This window comes from Semicossyphus pulcher, unplaced genomic scaffold (genome assembly GCF_022749685.1).
Source record: "Semicossyphus pulcher isolate SPU_LCO1_2020_fin unplaced genomic scaffold, fSemPul1.0.p SCAF_21, whole genome shotgun sequence".
Taxonomy (NCBI): Eukaryota; Metazoa; Chordata; class Actinopteri; order Labriformes; family Labridae; genus Semicossyphus; species Semicossyphus pulcher.
This window is the reverse complement of record NW_027211695.1, coordinates 12595372-12613334: the sequence shown is the minus strand read 5'-3', so window position 1 is coordinate 12613334 and position 17963 is coordinate 12595372. Positions and strand designations below refer to the sequence as shown.

The following is a 17963-nucleotide window of genomic DNA, read 5'->3' as shown; positions in this document are numbered from 1 at the left end:
ATTGAAAACGATTCAGAGTCAAATCATAAAGTAAAAGTACATTGTACAAAAAAAGATATCTCCATTTTTGTTAATTTTCCAAAACCTTTTTGTGCATTTTACAGAATTTCAATCAAACTTTTGTTGGGTTGTAAGTATGATGTTTATTCATTTAATATAGAACAGCTTCAATTTTCAGCCCTGAAATATTATGATTTTAAGGTGCTTAACATGAAAACTTGAAACTGCATTATTAACACAGTCTTTAAGGTACATACTCAAAATGTAAAAACGTGATGGAGATAAACCCAAAATAAGGCTGGTAAAAAAAGAAAATGAAATGATAACACATCTTAAATATTATACAAAGTCAACATTCGTACAGGTCAGCTAACTTGAAATGGTCAAATGTAATGCTGGTACCAGCAAACACGGACAGGAAACATGGTGAGAAGGTGCATTTTTAATACATTTTAAAGCCTTAACAGCCATGCTAATGACTTTCTGAGGCTGTACTTGAGCTTACAGGCTAATGTTACTACGCTAACATTCTCAGAGTGCTGATGTTAGCCTACGTAATGTTCGTGTCATTGTTCAGCACATTAGCTCAGACCTAAACACTAATACGGCTGAGGTTGATAAAAATGTGCATGCTTGGCATCTATGAAATATAAAACCGTCCTTTTATCTTTAAAAATGACCCAGTATTGTTGGATCTCACACCCCTATGAGCTGGATAACATTGTTTGTAAGCGCAGGCTGTAAGTTAGTTACAATAAGGATTCATGTCTGTTACGCGCTCCCCCTTCTGCTTTCCTTCCCCTCAGGTGGCTTGATTGCTGTTGGCTCTGCCCCTTGCTGTTGGCCCTGCCCCTCCTATATAAGGGAGGCTGGAGCAGGCGCTCAGTCTCTCTCTGATCCTGCAAGCCTGCACACCATGATAGTTTAGAACTTAAGTTACTTTGGTTTTTCTAAGTAACTTAAGTTTATTTAGAACTTTTACTAGGTTGGGGGGGAGAGCTGGGACCTACAGCCCATTGTGTGTTGGCCCAGACTTCCTCACTCCTTTTGCTCTTTTTGGCCAGACCTCCAGACCCAGAGCCAAACATTTCCTTTGTTGTCGCCGTAACAATGTCATCTATTCTTAATCTGCCACTGCTATGGTTTGGTAAGACTTCTGTATTGTACTGTTATTGTACTGTTATTTCTTTTTCTCAAGAAACACAAGTCTATATTAGAGACAAATTCAGTCGTCCCTTGATTGAATGATGCATGACCTGAATGCTCAGTTATGTTAGCTGACAGAATGATGCAGAGGAACCGGCTTGGAGTTCAACAGCAAAATAGAGGGGCTCATGGAAGGTTGTTTTATAGGTATGGAGGCGAGTTCGACTTTCAGAGGAAACTCTGTAGAAGGACAGAATGCCAGCTGGCCAATCCAGGTACACTCCCACCCTACTAGAGCGCGAGCAGAGGGAAGACACACTGATTTTGTTGTTGCAGTGCAGAACATAACAACCATCATTAGAGCAAATCAGACACCAAGACTTGTCGTCGTGTCCCAGCTCGCCATCTTTCACATTCCTTTCCCTGCCAATGGTTTTGTATGTTAAACCTATGTTGAAGGGCTCCAACACCTCAACCTCCCAGTAGAAGCGGCAATCTAAACCCTGTTCACACAGCACCTGTTTAAAGTTTAAACTTTCCTTCCCATGGGAATATCCTGGTTCCTTTTCCACCCAGGTCACCTTTGTGTTCCCTTCAGAGAAAAGGAGGTTCTTGTTGGCTGTGTTGGAGTCAAACATGAGCTCACAGGCATCTGCAGGTCAGAAAACATAGACTTTAATAATACAAATTAGCTCCAGATGACTGATGGTAGGACCAAGAACAATGTTGCTTGACACCACTGCTGTCAAGTGACAAAGAAAGTCTAGACACCACGAGGAACGGTCAATAGTCTACTCATAATAAGGAAAACACGACAGCTTCCTCTGTATGTTTATTCCTCATGACTTAATGTGTTGCTGTTTTTAACTGAAGTGACAGCTTGGGTTGCTATTAAAAGAAACTTTAATTTATTACATAGTTTTATTCATATCGAGGTAAAAGGCAAACATTTTAATTCCTCAGATCATCATATTCATTGTGCTCACAACATTGAGAAATTGGCCTCCAACGGGAACTCCAAAGATACTTACATTTCTTGAATCCTGGTTTCATCCGGTGAATTCCATCGTGATCAACACTGTAAAGAAAGACGACGATTAAAACTTTAGGGCAAAGAACATAGAAGATGTTTTTTATGGCCTTGAACAGAGTTGCTCTAGTGGCCAAGATACTTGTGACAACTTCAATTGCTCCAGACACTCTATGGTAGATGATGCTCAATATCTCTAGAGATTTATGCTGTGTTTGCATGAATGGACTGTTGGCTTTGAACTTTTTGCTGTCCTTCACAAACAAAATGAGATAATCTTGACAATGAGAAGCCAATTATTTGCAGTCTTGCCATCTCCTTTGACTATTTTCTTTATTTCCCCCATGCTGTCCAGGTGTTGGCCCTCACCGTTTGTTTAAATCAATGCAGAATGCTATTGGTCATCTCTCATTACTCTAGTCATGAGATCTATACACTGTTTTTGTGTTGGCAACATGCCTATGAAGCGCAACAACAATGGGAACAGTGACAAGGAAATGTAATCAATGTATTCCCTGACACTGTAACACCAATTCACTCCATTTGCTATAATAGATTTGATGTCACTCAAAAAGTTAAGAACAAATACTTCTCTAGCGCTATAATTACTTGAGTTTGCTGAGCTTTAGCTCAGAGAGCTGCTTCTTTCCCAAGTCTCCTGGATTGTTGTAGCTCAGGTCCAGCTCTATTAGATGGGAGGGGTTGGACTTCAGAGCCGAGGCCAGATAGGTACAGCCTTGCCATGTGACCAGACAACCTGACAACCTACGAAAACAGAGTGGTTTATTTGCATGCAGATTCCAGACATACCTCTAAAGCGCACCATCGCACACTGTGAGTTTCTGGCATCCTTAAGTAATTGTAAAGAAGATGGGCTTAAAATACCTCAGTATCTCCAGTCTGCAGCATTGACTCCACAGTCCTTCACAGAGCAGCTTTACTCCTGAATCTTTCAGGTCATTATTGCTCAGATCCAGATCTCTTAAAGGTAAGTAAGGGAACTTGAGACCAAAGGCCAGGTGTTCAACCCACTCCTCTGTCACCTTGCAGTCTGCAAGTCTAGGGATGGATAAAAGGTTTAATAAAGTAAAGATGCAACCATTTAATGATACAAAAAAATATGACAGGATGTAATTTTTGGAACGTATGAGATCCTAATACACTAGTACACGACTGATAAAGTAAACGTACACAGCTTTTCTGCTGATCCTCACAGCTGGTATCAGCCTCCTTCTTCCTTCATCTGTTGTGTTGAAACTCTTCAAGTCCAACAGCTCTAGATCATTCTTTGATACCTGCAGCATGTAGGCCAGCGCAGAGCAGTGCAGGGGAGTCAGCTCTGTTTTGGAACGTTGTGGCACTTTGAGATATTCCTGGATTTCATCTTTGACTTTGTGATCCCTCATCTCCACCATGGTCTGGAAGAGGCTGATGCTACTGTCTGGAGGGAGGGCCTTCCTTCGTATTGCTTTGAGGTAAGTCAAGATTTTCTTGTCGGTATCTTGGCTTGGATCTGGTGATGTTAGCAGATCCTGAAGAACTCTCCGGTTGTGTTCAACCATGAGGCCAAGGAGGAATCGCATGAAGAAGTCCAGGTGGCCGTTCTTCTTCTCCAGTACTTTGTCAACTGTCATCTTTACAAGATCAAGTAAAGAATGTTCTTCGTCCTTCAGATCGAGGAAGTTGCCGAGCTCTTTTGTTTTCTGGTTTGTGAAACAGTCATAGACAAAAAGTGCTGCAAAGAACTCCTGTATGGTCAGGTGCACAAAGAAGAAGACCTTTTTCTGAGAAATTACTTTTTCTTCCCGAAGGACTGTGTTGCAGAATCCAGAGTAGATGGTTGCCTCTTTTAAGTCAATGCCACAGTCTTCAAGGTCTTCATCGTAGAAGATGAGGTTGTTGTTCTGCAGCTGGACAAAAGCAAGCTTGCCGAGTTTCAGAAGGAATTCTTTGTGTGTGTTCAGAGGTCTCTCTTTGTTTTCCTCTGTCTTCTCACCATATTTTCTGCTTCTGCGTATGGTCTGGGCAAACAGGAAATGTGCCATCATCTCTGTAAGAGTTTGAGGGGTTTCAGCTTTCTCTTCTCCCCCAAAGATCTCCTCAAACAAGATGGCAGAAATCCAGCAGAAGATCGGGATCTGGCACATGATGTCGAGACTCTGTGATGCTTGAATGTGTGAAATGATTCTGTCAGCAAGACTCAAGTCATGACTATATCGCCTCCTGAAGTACTCCTCTTTTTGGGGGTCACTGAACCCTCTAATCTCTGTCACCATGTCAACAAACTCTGCAGGGATCTGATCAGCTGCTGCTGGACGGGAAGTTATCCAGAGTTGAGCTTTTGGAAGAAGGTTCCCCTGAATGAGGTTTGCAAGAAGATTACCCAAGGTTGTTTCTTCATTGATCGATGTAATCGGCTTGTTCTCAAAGTCCAGTTGAAATCGACTTTCATCCAGGCCGTCCAAGATCACTATAACCCTGGCATCATCTAAATCCTTTAGATTGTGGAGCACAGGGTGAAACTCAGTTAGGAGCTTGTGCAAGCTTTTGTTATCTCTACTCAAATTGAGCTCTCTGAAAGCAAGACAGAAAATGAAATCGATGCCCTGGTTCTCTTTCCCCTCGGCCCAGTCAAGAATGAATTTCTGCACGGCAAATGATTTTCCAATTCCTGCCACACCCTTCGTCAGGACTGTTCTGTTCTGTTTCTTTTGGCCCGGCAAAGGTTGGAAGAAGTCACTGATGACCATTCTTTTAAAGGACTCTTGTTCCAATTTTTGTTTGATGTGTCTGAACACATGTTCTTCGTGCGGCCCTTCACTTTCTTGAGTGGTAATTAAGAGTTCTGTGTATATGGTGTTCAGGTAGCTCTTTTGGTCGCCATTATCTTCAGATACCAAAGTGAACTTGCTTTGCATTGCTTCTTTTAAAATTTTCTTTGATTTCCAAAAAGGGCCGACCCCTGTAACAATCAAAGGCACAAAACACAAAATCTTTTATGCGACCATTTGAAAATTACATGCCTTTAAAAGTACATTTCAGTAGCGTTAACTGTAGAATTAAAGGCACTGTTGTAGTGAGTATTTAAACTTACCAATCTCTTCCTCAGTATCTCTCTGGTGTTTGGCTTCTTTCCTGAGTTTCTTTCCACACTTCTTGCAGGGGAAGTCTACTGGGGAATCATACTGGTCCCAGTCTGAGCCGACACACTGTTTGCATGACCAGTGTCCACAGGCGAAATGGACTGGATCCCTCAAAACCTCCGTACATACTGAACAACTGGACGGCTTCTCGGTCAGCTGGCTGGAAGGTTAACAACAGATGACATGTAAGTCCCACCAGATTTGTACCAGATTACAGTGATACCACGTCAGAAACCTTTAACAACAGCCTCTGAGTATAAGGGGAAGAGAGATGACATGCGGCATAGGGCCGAGGGTGGGAGTTGAACCCGGGGCCGCCACATCGAGGACTACAGCCTCCGCACATGGTCGCCGACCTAACCGCTGAGCTAAACCGGCACCATATTTGAACAAAAACAACTGAAGAACAGCCAGGCATATTATTAATTAAATCAATAATGCCATATTAAGCTATGGTCAGGCACATTTATTCGTCCTCAGCATGTAAAGGCTCTCCTCAGACGGTTCCTTGTCCCTTGGGAAAGTTCTTGAAGCGGAAGCGCAGCTTAAGCAAGGCATCCAGGTGCTAAGCTATTTAGCATAGTTTAGCTAACAAAGAAAAACTGAACCACTGCTTTTTTTGATGATGATCTAACTAATATGCTTTGAGTTGCAAGATATTTTGTGTATCTGACCGAATACATTAAATTACCTTTGTTCCTTTTTGTGACCAAAAACAATCGGCTCGAACATGGATGCATCACTCTTCATGGAATCACCACTCGGTGCTGTGGACCCCCCAGGTGACTGGCTGTAGGTAGATAAACAAATGAAACATTAGGCCTGCCAGACGATCAAATTATTCCAGTCTTTTTATGTGGTTAAAAAAACTTTTCCTTTTGTTGTATTAATATATGACATTCCAAGTCTGTCCGACTGCATGAAAGAGAAGGTACAAACTAAATCTAGCTGACTCGTTGCTGTTTGGACAACAGTTATGATCTACAGTCATAAATGGTTCCACCAGTATTTATATCCGTTTGAAACATTGCTAACAGACTGATATATGCTTTTGGATTGAAGATATTCTATATATTTACAAAATACATTCAATTTAATTACCCTTGTTTTTTTTCAAGACCAAAATTAATTGGCCAGTTCATGGACTCGTTGCTCTTCAAAGAATCACCACTCGGTGCTGTGGACTCCTCAGTCAGCTGGCTGTAGGTAGATAAACATATGAAACATTAGTTTTGCTAAATAAAGCAATAAGAACATAAGCATAACTAATAACTTATGCGCCACCTTTTTGCAACACTCCTGCATATTCTGAAATACAGAATAAGAATTAATAGATAAGATGCCCGGTGTTATAATAAAATAACCAAAATTACAGCTTATTTTCTTTGACACATGGCTGTAGATAATTCCAGGACTACAGAATAGTTTAGTTATAACCACAGAGGTATGAATAGAATAAACCTTAATCTAGATGACATTGTGCTGTTTTCACCTGTATAAATATCTTTTTTAAATCTTTACATTAATATTCAATAAACTTTCTATATTTTAAAGAATACATTACATTAAAGTACCTTTGTTTCTTTTCACTACCAGAAGTCTTTGGTTCGAACACGGACTCATACAAGACTACTGTGCCACTAAACTATTTACAGTGTGTTTTTCCCCAGTGAGTGACATCACAGCTGCTCATTTACAATAAGCTGTCACATTACCTGGCAGTCTCACTGCTGGAGCTGACTGGCTCTTGAGAAATCAAAGGCAGCGAAGCATCGGGTCGCTTCCTCTTCCCCTTCCTCTCTGCCATTTCTACTGAAGCAGCTGAAACACAACCATCAGAAGAATGGAAACAAGAGGTTAGTAAAAGACACATTTTAGCATAATATGAACAGTTTCTTAAGTTTATGTCCTAATTTTTCACCTGTTTATTGCTAACTTGGCTGATTTTAGGTAGATTATCAACAAAAAATGCTTTCAAACATTGTCAGAGCAAGAGTTTCATGTAAAAGTAAATGATCTTAGAAATTATAGCTTTTTTAAGGTTCCAGCCATATATTTCAAGGTGCAGCAGTTGTTGTGTTTAAATTGTTATATATTTTTATTATAATATGGCGTAACTTTAACCTAACAGTATCATTTAAACACTTACGATGTATTTTTTTAATTTGTAAATTAAGTTCAATAAGTATGAGTACAAAGTCAAATAAAATGGTGTTATTCAAGAAAAGTAGAAGTACCTCAAAATTGATAAAAGTATTAAATTAGTTTCCACAACTGAACATTTTAGTGCAGCTTGTCCTAATCATATAGAATTAAAGTTGGAATTTACAATATTTAATATAAAAATAATGAAGTGATATTAACATTTTCAAATACAATGCCATTTGTTTGTAAGATAATAGTCAGAATGTTGTGCAGGCAAAAACACTTTTATTCATATATATATATATTCATATATAAAAAATTGTAAAAGTGCACAAAAAAAATATAAATAAAATTATACAGAAATAAAGAAGTGTGCGAAACACAAAGTGAAAATAATAATACAAAAATACAATTTATACATTTAAAACAATAAAAAAAAAACATAAAAATTAATGAATACATCATAAAATGATTTAATAATTAGAAAAGAAAAGTTAAATAGAAATGCAAATAAATGGGGGGTTAATACAAGTGAACAAAACAAGTAAGTTTACTTTTATTTTCCATTTTCTCTGCTTATAGAGACACTTTTGTAAAGCCTTGTGAAGAAAAGAAAAAAGGTTACTTGAACTCCTCCGAACTGCGCATGAGCAGAAAACCGTCATCAAATTTAATTATTTACAAACACTGAGGCCCTACAGACATTTGACTACCATGTGAAGATTTCTTAATAACATCTCAGGCTGCTCTGCGTCTTCAACAGTTACTGCTGTTCCCGAATTCAAATAATCAACTTCCTCAAAAACTCCACTCACCGCTGAGGTTAAGTTGGTTTTTATCGAAACTGCGTATTCAACATGGTCTACCGGACACAACACGTCGAAGAGGGTACAAGGGTACAACAAAAAAGAACCACAAACGGATACCAGTCAGCGTGTCTGTCGTTACACAAGGTTAACGCACAGGGTCACTTCTGCTACTCACATCAACAGGCTCCAACGCTTTTTTTCCTTCTTGGTTTATTACAAAATATTGTGCGGACTTCTCTGTCGTTTTTTTCCATGACACACGCAGCAATAAATGTAGGAAAGTCCCCTCCTGAGTTTACTTTCGGTTTCTATGCTCCGCCCCCTTCTCCTTAAAATAACCCTTACACCATAGAATAACAGACAGCGCCTGGATCTGAGCTCTCTTTTGTTTAGTGAGTCTCACACAGTTAAAGATGTTTCATATGAGGAAATTAAGCTGAAAACCTATCAAACAACTTGCCACACCTGTGATCCTGAAATGTTTAAATGGAGCTTTAGTGCCACCTAGTGGAGGAAGGGTAGTTAGTCCTACAGAGCTTTTTATTCCTGAATCCAAATTTTGTCTTTGCTTTATTTTGATTCACTTGTTTGTTTACTTTTGTCTGTATTATTTATATATTGAGTTATTTGTACATTTACATGTTAAGTTACTAACTGACCCTTCTTTATCTCTGTTCCCAATTCTTGTCAATAATTTATCTCTTTTTTCAATTGTAAAACTTTGTAATTTATTTTAGAAAAGTGTGTCAAAAATAAAGTTGTAATTATTTCCTGCCATCACGGGCAGAGGATTCTTTTTTTTATACTGTGTGATCAACAAACAATAGAAACATTAAAATCACATGACTTTATTTAAATTGACAGGGGATTTAAAGTGATATTTCACTGAATATATACATGAAGTGTAGTTTACTCAACATATAGTAACAAAAAAGTTAAAAATAAAGTCCTCTCTTCCTAATTGTGTCAACAATTTTATCTGAATTGCACATAAGTGTGAATAAATGGCATTAAAAACTAAACATGCATTTTAAGAAGATATTTAACAAGTATTGCACCATGGGAAAAGTAGGATTTATTTTTGAGCTAAAAACATGTCATAGATCCAGATTGTGAAATTCGAAGATTTGCTGCTTTTTCATTGAATAATTTCATATTTGAATGTATTTATAATAATTTAAATGTGTTGACTGTTTGTTGAACAAAAAAAAGCATTGTGAAGACATTTCTCTCTACTTTTTTTTTTTGAATTTTAACAAACCAAATAATCAATCCAAGTAAAGAGAAAATAATCAGCAGATTAGTAATGTTAATTATTATTTGAGGCCATCCTATACAAAAATAATGAAATAATCACAACCACATGTAACAGTAAAATCCTGCTTTTAAATGAATATTTGACAAATAATTATCTAATGATAAATTATATAATAGTAGCATTTACAGGGGACATCTTTAGACTTTCTATACCAAAGTAAATCACAATTATACTTACAGACTTTTAATGAAGCAACATTTTCAAAACAGGAGTTTAACACTTGTAACCAATGACTGTATATATAGATGGACAACATGTCTCCATCTACTCCCATTGTACGAAAGTAATGCCAAAATAGCCCCTGTGATAGGCGCTGCCATCTTGCGATGGTGATGTAATTTGGAGCCAGAGTCTGCGCAGTAGAAATCGGCGGGTCGAGCCGCCGTAGCCACTTCCGCTAACCAAAACACACACTTAACTCACTGAAAAAACAGCAAAGATCTCGCTCGCCGGCGTGTTTAACAGCAGAACAGCTTCTTTGTGTTGTTCTGAGGTTAACGTTCACAGGTATGGTGTTCAATGACTGTAGTGATTGTTTTAGTTGCGTTTCCTCTTGCCGTTCTTCCTCCACTCTGCTAATCCAGAACTGATTGGCTGCAGGAGGCATATTTGTCAACAGAGTTGTCAATCATCATTTTGACAGCATCAAATAACTAATAAAAAATAAACTTGTCAGAAAAATGCACACTTGGACGTAAGTCAGCATGATAAGAACTAGCTATAATGACAGAAACCATGTTTGAGAAAACATTTATCAGGTATGTATTTTGATTTTATAGTTTGACTCATGTCCCATCTGTTAACTTGGAGGGGGCGAGCTTTATGACCTATACTGCAGCCAATCAGCAGGGGGCGCTCAAAATGTTTTGGCTTCACTTTTAGGGAGCTGTCATGTCGTCCATCTTTTTATACAGTCTTTGCTTGTAACAGAGTTTTTTTACACCGCGGTCTGTCAAAGTATAATACTTCCTCATCTCTAGCTGTAGAGCTGGTTCCTTTTTTCATTTAAAGAGCATTACTTGATTGTAAGTATAAGAGTATTAATGTAGTACAATAACATATTATGTAGGTTCATTGTTACACGAGGATTTATATGCACATTTAAATGTTTTGTTGGAGTATTTTGACACAGGAAAGAATTTGACTCTTTTTTTGCATTAACTTAAATTGCAGAGGATCAAATGCACAATAAACAAGCAAACATAAGAGAGCATTTAAAAACAAGAGTGCAGATTAAACTGGATTAATACTGTTTTAACCGTTAGTTACTCTTTCTACACACGTACTTTAATCTTGTAATGATTTGATAAATGTTGTGCAGCAATGTGTCAGACGCTAATAAATTAGGAAGTAGGCCTCACATGTGACATCCACAACAAAGAGATATTTTAGAATGAACTTACATCATAAAAAGTTACTCACATCTTTTCAACAGCCTCTGATTCTCTCCGCGTTGGTTTTATTAATGACTCATATGTCAAAGGTCCCCTCTTTGCGGTATTTCAGTTGAGCTGACCGTTAATAACTGCCTCAACTGACTTCCTCATCCTTTTTCCGTCTTCCGTTATTTTGTAAAACCCAGCAGTTAAAAGTGGTTGAAAAGTCACATCCGGCACATGTGTGTGAAGAAGAAAAACAGGGATATCGAGATGGTTAAGAGTTTTAAAACACTGTCTGTTGCAGACCTTTTGTGCTCTCTGTACATGCAACGCTATTTCTCTGTAAAATGTCCTGAACCATCCTCTAAATAAAGAATTGATAAAAAATAAAGAATGGTCACATCTGATTTCTTTCTTCTTCAAATTGGCTGATGCTAGTAGCTAAAGTGTTATCAGATATGTTATTTGAACTTGAAAAATGTTCACTCTCCGTTTCCTCTTCAGTTGCAGATCAGGAAGCACTGAAACAGACTGACATCATCGTTAAGCTTCTCATGCTGAGTGTGATCTCAGAGGAAAATGGCCTCTACGTGAACATGGTGAATGGGCAATCAAAACAGACATGTAAGGTCTGTACGTTACATCTTCTACATTCCCTTGTAATCTGTTTGCAAAATCACACCGTACAATATGAGACAACACCTGGAATCTGAGCTCTCTCAACAACTAGTTTTCTTTCTGATTCTTTGATTGAATTTATTATGATTTTTGATGTAGTTTACTTGAAGACATTTTGAAGATCACATTCAAAAAGCCTCAAATGGCTTCTCAAACATGCCTTCAGACTGTGTTTGGTGTCACTGATGTATTTCACTTATCCTATTGTCCCTCGTCTGGGTGGGAAAGTGAGGGGGTGGAGTTAATCTTACGATAGCAACAGTTTCTGGTGATTAAATATGGCATATTCATTTATTATGATAAAGCTCCTCAGCCCTGTCTGCAGGTGAAACCCAAAAGCTGCTTCTTTCAACAGGTAGATTTACATTTATCAAAATTACATCATTAGACATCAAAGTACAGATTTCAAACATTTCAAACTGGGTAATTAATTTAAAAATTGATGGCTTTGACATCACAGAGAGAAGACATTTTTCTTTGCTAAATCCTGATAAAATCCATCCCTGTAAAGCTTCTTATGCACAAACTTTAGAGACCAGTGTTTATGTTTTTATTCCCACTTTAATACAGTTTTTTTTTTGTCCGTAGCTATAAAGCACGTGAAAACAAGAGGACGTAACAAAAGATTAAAGGCTATGTACTTCCATGGTTGTCGCCCGCCTCAGGAGGTGAGCTGTCGCTGTCGTCCTCCCATGACGAGGAGGTGAACCCTGCGGGGGCGGAGATGGAGTGAGGGGCGGGGGTGTGGCCGAGGCCTTGGTACCGCCCACTTGAGGAAGGGGAGGTGGGCATTGATGTGGCTGCTGCAGCGATGGGGTCCTGGGAGGTCGCTGTGAGGAGGCCGGTGTGCTCCGTGTGTTCGGGTCGAGCTACAGCACCGAAGTACATCTTGTTGGGACGACCCAGGAACGTACGACCTGAGGGGGGGTATAGATATTTACTACAGCTTTAGATGGATATTGGCGAATATTTTGATAAATGATTAAGCATAAGAAAAATGAGAAATGAACAATAATAATATTGTAATAAAATTAATGATTAAGTGAAACCATTAGATAAAAAACAGTACATAAAAAAGGATATTATAGAAAGTAAAGGTGTTACATTCAAATCTCAATAAATAAGTCCTGATTACTGTATGTACAAATTTCTTGTTATAGATTAATTAAACTTTGCTTGATAATAAATATTCTGGCAGAGACACTTACCAGCATGGCGGACCTGCTCTGTGACATCAGCTCTGATGTCAGAGAAATCCCACATGGCCAAAAAGCTGTCGAAACACGATCCCTCCTCTGCCTCCTGGATGAAGGGTGAAAAAGAAAAGAGATTAGATAGACAGACAGACAGGTGGATAGACAGACAGACTGACAAATAGATAGATAGATGTTTACCTGTACGTATGGTTTGTAGGTGAAGGTGTAGTGGTGGGCAATGGCAGCCAGGAACATCTCTATGCAGATGATGAAGTCCTGTACCCATGAAGCATTCATTCAACTCAAAGTGAGAAACCAACATCCCACTAAATAGATACAATGTCAAAGGTCACGACTACAAGGGAACGTTTTTTAATGTGCGTACCTGCAGTCCAGTAGCCACGGCCTCCACACTGTCCCAGTCCCAGGTGTGTTTGTCAGAGATGACACCAACTTTAACCAGGAACGCAATGAAAACTGCCTGCCTGAGGAGACAAAGAGGGAGATACATGTATCACAACTGAAAGGCCACAAGCAACTAACAATTATGAACACAAGTGAATCATCTGGTTATTTTTCTGATAATTCAATTAACTCTTTAGGTTTTAAATCAAAAGAAACTAAAGACAACCACATGTTGCCAGAGTTCTTGAAATTCTTGTGTAGCTTCCATTCTTACCAGAAGGAGACAAACACCACCAGTTTGACACAGAGGAACTTGCCCACAGGCCTGATGGGAGTTAGCTCTTCTTTGAGGGCTCGGTACAGCAACACCAGACAGTACATGGCAAACTGGAGACAGAGAGAGAGATGTATACATACTTTATACCATCACAATCAGAACATGCAACATTTTGGGGGGGGGGGGGGGGTGTACCAGCTGTGATATGTTGTTGATTATAACCAGGTAGGACCAGGCGTTTCTGAAGCTGAAGTTGGCTTCATCATAAACCCCACAGAGCTGGCAGATCCTGCACACAGAGGAAAACAACCAAAATGATTACAGTTAGAAATCTGCATTGGTGTCACCATGATTACAGTTAGAAATCTGCAGTGGTGTCACCATGATTACAGTTAGAAATATGTAGTGGTGTCACCATGATTACCTTTAGAAATATGCAGTGGTGTCAACATGATTACAGTTAGAAATATGCAGTGGTGTCACTGTGATTACATTTAGAAATATGCAGTGGTGTCAACATGATTACAGTTAGAAATATGCAGTGGTGTCACTGTGATTACATTTAGAAATATGCAGTGGTGTCAGCGTGACTACAGTAAGAATTCTGCAGTGGCATGACTGTGGTTGCCAAAGGAAACTTAGTATGTTGTCTCTGTGGTTACAGTAAAAAACGTACAGTGCTATTACGGTGGTTACAGGTCTGACTACAGTGTACTGGAGGACTCCCAGCTTACACCTGAACAGCAGCACCCTGGCAGAAAGAGAGAGACAAACACTGTAAAATCCATCCACACATCCATCATACAGTGACTCAGTATCTGCTCCACCCCCCCTCTTACTCTCCCATGGGCCATGCCGGGCAGCAGCAGAGGGGCGGCAGGTGTGGCTGCTGCTGCTGCACCTCCAGCATGAGCACCAGGCTAGGGTACTGGTTACTGAGGAAGTTTAGCAGGAACACCAGGAAGTTGTAGATGACGTAGGCCTCATAGCACTCCCTGCACGTGTCCACGTAGATGGCAAGGCTGGGATACCGCAGAGCCAGCCACTGGACACAGAGGAAGAAAAACATGTAGACATAATAAAATATTACTGCAGGAGTCAAATGAAAAAAAAAGGAAAAAAGAGGAAACAAAGAAGGAATGTGTGTGTGTGTGTGTGTGTGTGTGTGTGTGTGTGTGTGTGTGTGTGTCTTGTGACACTGTCCCATTGTCTCCAATTAAGAGATGCTGCATGGCAACATAATGTAATAGATGGGACAGTTCTCTCTCACTTCCTGTGTGTGTGTGTTTGTGAAGGTGTGTTTGTGTGTGTGTTTGTATTTTTATGACTCACACTGTCCAAACTGTAGATCGGAACCATCCATAATATTCTTTTAGAAAACAGAGACAGAGAGGAAGAGTTATTTCATGAAAACTCTTCATGTAGGACTCTATTGCTCATAGGAAACTGGTAGCACAAATAGCTATCACCAGGCTGTTTTCAGCCCATGAAACTCAAGAAAAAATCTTCTTTCTTACCTTATTTAAGTTAAAATTTCCTTGAAAGTATGTCAAAGTTAAATGTGTGTGTGTGCACCTGATGATGGGTCTCTGCAGCTCAGGCTGTGTGTAGTGCACAATGTGCTGCAGGATCCCCCACAGTGAGATTGGGATGGTGAGAAAAACAAAGATGCCGGCGATGAACCAGGCTTTACTGTGAGTCCCAACCTCGAGAGAAAAAACAGGACGACTTACAGTCCAATGGTTTTTCTGTTAGCACATAGTGTCAGTAATTAGCAGTGCATACTTCTCCTAAAAGATGTCCTGTACTTCTGTAATCGCAGGTTCTCACTTGCCATGCTAAAAGCTAAATGGAGGAGGTATACCTTGTCTTTCTGCAGCTCCCAGATGCACAGCGGCAGCACAGCCACCAGCAGAAGAGCGTAAAGAACCAGAACCAGCGGGCGGATCCACCTCCTCCACTCTGCACACGAACATGGCATGACGGCTGCTTCACCCTCGGCGTTGACTACAGGTACATCCTAAACCACAGGCCACACCTAGAGGATGAATACATAGGGTTATTTAACTAAAAATATTGTAGTTTCTCTAACATTATCTAGGAGTAAAATGCTCATGTACAATTGCACATGTATTGTATATTGACAAGTTTAATTTAATTGTTGTACAGTGTATACACTTATATGTTGCAGTGGGTAAAAACTAATAAACTAAAGGAACAAGTAGTCCACATTTGTTTGGTTTAATTGATTGTTTAATTGTGGTGATTAGGCTAAGTTTCCTTTTGGCAGTTTGTTTATTCTAAATTTGTGAAGTAAAAAATTAAGAATAACTCAAATTCCAAATGTGATATTTAACATTTAGCTTGGGGGATTTTTAAAGTTGTTAATACAAGCTAGCTAGCTAAACATAGCTTTGGATTTTTCTTATTCATACAAAATATATAAATCTGAATTAAATAAAATTGGATTGTAGTCTATAATCCTACCAAACAGATATCCACCCATCCATTATCTATACTGCTTATCCTGTTCACGGTCGCGGTAGGCTGGAGCCTATCCCGGCTGTCATTGGGCGAAGGGCGGGGTACACCCTGGACTGGATGACCCTGGACCTATGGGCAATTTAGAGTCACCAATTAACCTTACAAGCATGTCTTTGGACTGTGGGAGGAAGCCGGAGACCCCGGAGGGAACCCCTGCATGCACGAGGAGAACCTGCAAACTCCGCCCAGAAAGGCCCAGAAAGGCACAGATAGGCCCATCGTGCTCAAACTGGGGTTTGAACCTGTTGAGGCAACAGCACTAACCACTGTACCACCATGCAGCCCCAAACAGATATCTACAAGGTTAAAGTAGTTATGTTTATCATAATTGAGATATACGCTAAAGCTTCGCAAAACCTCTACCACTGCCACAAGCGATTTTAAAATAATAGCTTGAAATTGTGCACCTAATCCAATTCCAAGTATTAAAATCAAGTATAAAAAAGTCAAAGAAAAATATTTTCAATCTGTTGTATAATAGTGATTTTATGCACATTTCCTGTGTTCCTCGCCAATGTGGAAGCTAACTTTTATTAGGCTAACACTATCTAGCAAATGTTACTTATTGATTGTATTCATTCAAACAAACAAATATTTATTTCAATATTTTTTGGGAGGCTGCTGACTTTATTTAAAATTATCTAAGAACAATTTTGCTCTTCATATCACTTATTTTATATTATATGCAACCTATAGAATTTTATTTAATATTAAATGCTTTCGATAGCTCAAGAATAAACTCATTGTTGTGTTCTGTAGGGATAATTTTTACACACTATGACATTAAAAACAGAGATTATATCCTTCATTTTACAGTATTGCACTGCCATAGAAATTAGACATTCCATAACCTATTTTATTTCTCTACATAATTAGCATGATAAATCAGCGATGTCCCTGTACATAATAAACATAATCAGTTACACTATTACTGTGCATTTTATGCTAACGGTTGGCTATAAATATAAGATGCAGTCATATTTATCGACTACACAGAGAAAACACGTTATTGCAGGAATAAAATGGTTTATAAAATGATGGATTGACATGAATTATTAAAAGATATTAACCGTTGAAGCTGAAGATGATCACTCAGAGTGACGGTTGGCCTGTTTTCCTCCTCGCTCCGGTTTCTGTCACCAGGCAACGCATCCCTGCTCCGCGCGAGCACACACTCACACAGTCATACACACACCGACGATCATCTGTTTCCGTTAGATCCGATAACCGCCCTAATCGATCATAAATCACAGTCATCAATCCGGGATCCGTTCAGGGTGCAGCAGCTGTCCGTGTTTGTCCGCCTGTTTGCCGTGTTTACGTCACGAGGAATCATCGCTCTCCATCAGTCACGTGGGAGGCACAAACGGCGCTTTCACCACGCTAATTCAATTATTTGATCACGTTCTGCTCCACATTCCGTCCAATTTTAAATCATTTGATGTTTTATTTGCGTCTTAATCATGTTTAATTAGAACCCCCTCCACGATGCCTGGAAGAAAAATCTGGTGGTTAAATAAACAGGAACTAGATTTTTTTTACAGCAACCCTAAGTGAGAAGTAGTTAGATCTTTTACTTTAGCAAAAACAGCAGTGTAAGGAACATGTAGTTGTAAGTGAAAGTTCTTTATTGAAAATGGTACTTAGAAAAGAGTCCAAGACGACACCTGTATTTATGTCAGATTTTAACGTATGTTTTAGCCATCCTTAAGAACTGCTAAACAACCATAGCACTTGTAGGCAACTGTGGAGTAACTCAACATTAGTCTGATTTATTTATTTATATTTATTTATATTTGGTTCTGACTTTTGCTTTACTCCAGCAGCATACAATGGGTGCTATCATCAGGTTCAATTTAAAACTGTCAAATGATTGGTTTTAAGACCAAATTT

The 17963-nt window shown here is 39.1% G+C and overlaps 2 protein-coding genes and 1 long non-coding RNA gene across 6 annotated transcripts; 1 reads left to right on the top strand and 2 right to left on the bottom strand.

Moving 5' to 3' along the window:
• Nucleotide 1: 1 nt before the first annotated feature.
• LOC138600925 (NLR family CARD domain-containing protein 3-like) lies at nt 2–11298 on the bottom strand. 3 transcript variants are annotated; one of them, XM_069672476.1, is made up of 10 exons: nt 10995–11298; nt 7035–7140; nt 6421–6519; nt 6011–6109; nt 5271–5479; nt 3368–5138; nt 3062–3235; nt 2786–2941; nt 2178–2224; nt 2–1798 (listed from the first exon to the last, which is right to left on the bottom strand). In XM_069672476.1, the coding sequence occupies exons 2-10, from the start codon at nt 7124–7126 to the stop codon at nt 1269–1271; spliced, it is 3177 nt and encodes a 1058-aa protein (XP_069528577.1). In that variant the 5' UTR covers nt 7127–7140; nt 10995–11298; the 3' UTR covers nt 2–1268. The 3 variants fall into 3 exon arrangements, with proteins under 3 accessions (XP_069528577.1, XP_069528576.1, XP_069528575.1); XM_069672475.1 differs by having other exon boundaries at nt 11014–11298; XM_069672474.1 differs by lacking the exon at nt 10995–11298 and adding an exon at nt 8449–8776.
• On the top strand, nt 7075–13708 carry LOC138600934 (uncharacterized). Its single transcript, XR_011308772.1, has 3 exons — nt 7075–7175; nt 11475–11599; nt 12237–13708. It is a non-coding gene; the product is annotated as an uncharacterized lncRNA (long non-coding RNA).
• Nucleotides 11581–17382, bottom strand: LOC138600930 (transmembrane protein 184C-like). Of its 2 annotated transcripts, XM_069672484.1 has the most exons (12): nt 17141–17382; nt 15391–15564; nt 15102–15232; nt 14859–14895; nt 14366–14571; nt 14203–14277; nt 13722–13815; nt 13524–13636; nt 13230–13329; nt 13043–13120; nt 12857–12950; nt 11581–12565 (listed from the first exon to the last, which is right to left on the bottom strand). In XM_069672484.1, the coding sequence occupies exons 2-12, from the start codon at nt 15505–15507 to the stop codon at nt 12282–12284; spliced, it is 1329 nt and encodes a 442-aa protein (XP_069528585.1). In that variant the 5' UTR covers nt 15508–15564; nt 17141–17382; the 3' UTR covers nt 11581–12281. The 2 variants fall into 2 exon arrangements, with proteins under 2 accessions (XP_069528585.1, XP_069528586.1); XM_069672485.1 differs by lacking the exons at nt 15391–15564; nt 17141–17382 and having other exon boundaries at nt 11583–12565; nt 15044–15191.
• Nucleotides 17383–17963: the final 581 nt, after the last annotated feature.

Coding starts and splice junctions, on each gene's coding strand:
- LOC138600925 (XM_069672476.1), bottom strand. CDS start 7,126: ATGGCAGAGAGGAAGGGGAAGAGGAAGCGACCCGATGCTTCGCTGCCT. Junction 6,110..6,420: donor GGTCTTGAAAAAAAACAAGG/GTAATTAAATTG, acceptor ATCTACCTACAG/CCAGTCACCTGGGGGGTCCA. Junction 1,799..2,177: donor GAAACCAGGATTCAAGAAAT/GTAAGTATCTTT, acceptor TCTGACCTGCAG/ATGCCTGTGAGCTCATGTTT.
- LOC138600930 (XM_069672484.1), bottom strand. CDS start 15,507: ATGCCATGTTCGTGTGCAGAGTGGAGGAGGTGGATCCGCCCGCTGGTT. Junction 14,572..14,858: donor CGATCTACAGTTTGGACAGT/GTGAGTCATAAA, acceptor CTCTGTGTCCAG/TGGCTGGCTCTGCGGTATCC. Junction 13,330..13,523: donor GTGGTGTTTGTCTCCTTCTG/GTAAGAATGGAA, acceptor TTGTCTCCTCAG/GCAGGCAGTTTTCATTGCGT.